This window comes from Doryrhamphus excisus, linkage group LG15, assembly GCF_037039965.1.
Source record: "Doryrhamphus excisus strain RoL-2023G ecotype Guam linkage group LG15, RoL_Dexc_Guam_v1.1, whole genome shotgun sequence".
NCBI classification, from domain to species: domain Eukaryota; kingdom Metazoa; phylum Chordata; class Actinopteri; order Syngnathiformes; family Syngnathidae; genus Doryrhamphus; species Doryrhamphus excisus.
This window is the reverse complement of record NC_136371.1, coordinates 18,179,731-18,184,116: the sequence shown is the minus strand read 5'-3', so window position 1 is coordinate 18,184,116 and position 4,386 is coordinate 18,179,731. Positions and strand designations below refer to the sequence as shown.

At 44.4% G+C, this 4,386-nt stretch overlaps 1 protein-coding gene across 1 annotated transcript; it reads right to left on the bottom strand.

The window, feature by feature from the left end:
• Window positions 1–739: 739 nt before the first annotated feature.
• Window positions 740–3,629, bottom strand: irx7 (iroquois homeobox 7). Its single transcript, XM_058052440.2, has 2 exons — window positions 2,647–3,629; window positions 740–1,911 (listed from the first exon to the last, which is right to left on the bottom strand). The coding sequence occupies exons 1-2, from the start codon at window positions 2,863–2,865 to the stop codon at window positions 1,258–1,260; spliced, it is 873 nt and encodes a 290-aa protein (XP_057908423.2). The 5' UTR covers window positions 2,866–3,629; the 3' UTR covers window positions 740–1,257.
• Window positions 3,630–4,386: the final 757 nt, after the last annotated feature.

The window sequence follows — 4,386 nt, the reverse complement described above, 5'->3', positions numbered from 1 at the left end:
TTTACTTTATCTACTTACTGAAATTATTACCTTTGGTGTAATTGTTTATTAATTGTTTATTTATTTTTATGTATTCATTATTTATTCTAGTTAATTTTAGCAAGCCTGCTCCTGTTAAAGATGGCCGGTTGTAGTTTCAGTTCCTGACCACACGATGGCGGCAGATGAACGCGTGATAACATCAGGCTTGATTATGACTTTATTTAACTGCTTACTTGATTAGTTTTGGTGTAATCGTTCATTAGTTGTAGCAGTTATTTTTTATGTATTTATTATATTTAATTTTTTAGCAAGGCCACTTCTTTTAAAGATGGCCCGTTGTAGTTTCAGTTCATGGCCACACGATGGCGGCAGATGTCGGAAGCATGACAGCAGAAACCACACGAGGTGACCAAAAGGCTTTAGTGGACGTGGAAGTGATCTGCAACTTTAAAAAAAAAAAAAAAAAAAAACAATCACGTGACTTTTCCATATTTGCTAAGAAAAACAAAGCTGTTCGAGTGAACAAAAGTAATGGGACACTTGGTCCTTGCAGCCAAAACCTTTTCACAAGATGTCTGCGGGATTGAGAGGTCAGAGGTCACTGAAGTTGGACCCGTTTTCATTCTTTCAAACAACAAATATTCATTTGTTTTTATTCTATGTATTATATATACATATATATACACACACATACACATGTACTTCTTCCAAACACCTTTATTTCACGAGATACTATTTTTATGTATCTAGTATGTACTTTTAAATTAAAGATGATTGAAATATTTATTTCAATACCATTAAAATGCAATTATCTTTTTAAAAGAAGAGTTTTAAAGTAGATTTTTATGTACTTCTTAAATGCAACATTTATTTTTGTAGTCATTTTGATTATCATATCTAAAAAAAAACTGGTTGATGCCATAAGTACCATAAGTACGTGTAACATAACGTGAAATAAAACTGTAATTCTACAAGTCCAATTTCAGCGAGGGGGGGGGGGTTGGGGGGGTTGCGTGTCGGACCGTTGTATGTGATTCCCTGAAACGTAAAAAGTCAATTCAGCAACGAGAAGGCAAACGAGGAGAAGCTCTCCTTCCCGACGGAGCGTTTATTCGGGGCCAGGAGTTTTGGGGGGGCGAGCAGGTTGCCCGGGACGGGCGGCACTTCCCTGCACCCGTCCCGGTCTTTCCGTCTTTGGTGTGGGTCGGTCCCAAGCGTTCAGTCTGAGAGCTAAAGTGCACGGATGCTTCGGCGGGGCGGCGCCTTCCCGGGTCCTCAGCGGCTTTGGGCGTAGGGAGCGGGGACCGGCGGGGCCCCCCCGGAGGCCCACTCGGCCCACACCCTCCCGGCGGTCTGATACGCGCGTTCCGTCTTCAGCGGCGCCGACGTGGCGGTCTCGGCCAGCGACCAGATTTTGGGTTTGGGCGTGTCCTTGCCGTCCGGAGGGGACGGCGGCGGCGGGGGCCCCGTCGCCTCGGAGGTTTTCTCCTGCGTTCTGGCTTCGGGCCGCCGCTCCTCGTCGGCACATCTCCTCAGAGGCTCTTCCTCCTCCTCCTCTTCCTCGTCGCTCTCCCGCTCCTCGTCCTCCTCCTCGTCCGATTTGGACCTGGAGGAGGCCCAGCTGACCCGGTTCTCCTTCTTGAGGCGGCGGCGGGCGTTGGCGAACCAGGTGGAGACCTGCGTCAGGCTCATCTTGGTGATGATGGCCAGCATGACCTTCTCGCCCTTGGTGGGGTACGGGTTCTTCAGGTGCTCGCTCAGCCACGCCTTCAGCGCCCCCGTGCTCTCGCGGGTGGCCGCCTTGGCCCCCCCGCGCCCGGGATCCTCCGCCGGCCCGACCCGGCAAGGCGGGAAGAAGGGGCCCCCGCGGGCCAGGAGGGCGTGGTGGTAGGGGGAGGCGGCCGTGGGCTTCGGGTCCAAGGCGTTGCCCTGGAAACCACAAACACAAAGACCACACCTCCTTAGCTGAAGCTCCTCCCACCAGATGACAAGAACTTTAGATGTTCCTCAGGAGCTTCCAACGGTAGAAGTGATTAGCCAACATTTTTTCATATTTATTTCTACTCAATTTGACTTCAAAGAATTATTTTTATTATTTGATTTTTATTATATTTTATTTAATATTTTACTTTATATTATTTATATTTTATTCCACATTCTTCTATGATTCTATTCATCTTTATTTCATACTTTTCTAGTGTTTGAGTCATTAAAATTAATTTATTATTTATATTATTTTATTTTGTAATATTTATGTCATATATTTTTTATATTTCACACTGATATTTTAAATATTTTATTCGTGATATTTTATTCATCATACTACTATTTGACTATATTTTGTACTTACTACAAATATAGTGGATATTTCAAATGGTTTATTATATTGTATTTGTTTATATTTGCTCTACATTGCTATTTCATCATAATAATTTTGGATTATGCATAAAAAGCAACATTACGATTCAGCTGCGGTGATCAGCAGTTATGGATTTATGGATTCATATTTGTTATGAAATGAAAGACGCTAAGTCAGCAGGTGTGATTTTTCTATGATCGGACTTGATATGAAATCATATTTGGGATCAGGTGATTCCTTCTCCGTGGACTAATTACCGTAAAGACCAGAAAAGCAGCGCAAGGTAAAAATGTTGTTGAGCTCACCGTGTGCGCGGCGTGTCGGTGGTGGTGCGGGGGGGCCGCCAAGGGGATGAGGTTGTATCCGTGAAGTCCCGAGTAGGAGACGGGGACGCCGGCCGCCAGCTGCTGCTGGACCCCCAGGACCGGAAGCTGGTAGGGGGGACCCAGACCCAGACCCAGACCCAGGGCCCGCACGCTGCGGTCCAGCAGGAAGGCCCCCAAGTGGGCCGGTGAGGCTGGCATGGTCCCTTCCTTCTGACGGTGGATGCCGTGAACCAGGACCAGGACGGTGGGGAAGTGTTGCTGGTGCGAAGCCGCCTGCTTTTATACACCAGCTGCCGGCAGGGGAGGGGCAAAGGGGGGGCTGGGCGGGGCGTGGGTGGGGGGCGTTTGGGGTGGTGTCGACTGACAGGTCAAAGCCGCCAGCTTTGAGAAAATCCCATCAAAGACCGATTTGCATGACAACTTTTATCTGGTGAAGACTTTTCTTCCCGACATTGAACTTCTCGTTTCCGACGACCGCCACGCCCCCGAATATCGTCCTCCGTGCCCGCGCCCCCTCCTCTCTCGTCCCAAAATACTCTCTCTCTTCCTTCCCCTTCTTTGCTGAGCAGCAGGACAACATAGCCAAGTTCCGGGAAATATCAGCTCCCAACTAAAATCCATTTCACTACTGCCTTCAGTTTGATGGAGTTTCTTTCTTTTTGTCTTTCTGGATAAATGAAAGCTACGACACGACGTGTGTACTTTTATACTTATATATCCCCAAATACTTCATTGCTAGTATTTATCAAGACCGGGTCGGCTTTGCGCCGTTTGCTGTGAGGATGTGGCTCGTTTACGCCGGGGGCTGGGGGGGTTCTGGGGGGGTTCTGGGGGGGGGGTGTTGACCAAATGGAATCTGGATTGTCGTCCCAGCCTGACGTGATAACATCACACGGGTTCAAGCAGGAAAGGATCTTATCTAGGAGGGGAAGGCTGGGCATAGATTGGAGGGGGGGGGGGGCATGCTCTTCCCCCCCGCCCCCCAAAGGATACAACTTTGCCATTTGGAGATCTTGTCAAAAACTCTTTAGGACTTTATTCCCATAATATCATTACTTTATTCCCATAATATTAGGACCTTATTTCCCCATTACTATATTATGGGAATAAAGTCATAACATTGGGGGAATAAAGTCATAATTTTATGGGAATAACGTCGTAATATTAAGGGAATGAAGTCATAATATTATGGAAATAAAGTGTAGATATTAAGGGACTAAAGTGTAAATATTAAAGGAATAAAGTCCTAATATTAAGGGAATAAAGTCGTAATATTAAGGGAATAAAGTGTAAATATGAAGGGAATAAAGTGTCACTATTAAAGGAATAAAGTGTAAATATTAAGGGACTAAAGTGTAAATATGACGGGAATAAAGTGTAAATATTAAAGGAATAAAGTCATAATATTAAGGGAATAAAGTGTAAATATTAAGGGAATAAAGTGTAAATATTAAGGGAATAAAGTCATAATATTACGGGACTAAAGTGTAAATATTAAGAGACTAAAGTGTAAATATTAAGGGAATAAAGTCGTAATATTACGGGACTAAAGTGTAAATATTAAGAGACTAAAGTGTAAATATTAAGAGACTAAAGTGTAAATATTAAGGGAATAAAGTCGTAATATTACGGGACTAAAGTATAAATATTAAGAGACTAAAGTGTAAATATTACGGGAATAAAGTGATAATATTACGGGACTAAAGTGTAAATATTAAG

What these genes read in the sequence shown, in the direction of transcription:
- irx7 (XM_058052440.2), bottom strand. Translation starts at nt 2,865, where the DNA reads ATGCCAGCCTCACCGGCCCACTTGGGGGCCTTCCTGCTGGACCGCAGC. An exon ending in ACCGACACGCCGCGCACACG is followed by an intron (nt 1,912 to 2,646) that starts GTGAGCTCAACA and finishes TGTGGTTTCCAG; the next exon opens with GGCAACGCCTTGGACCCGAA.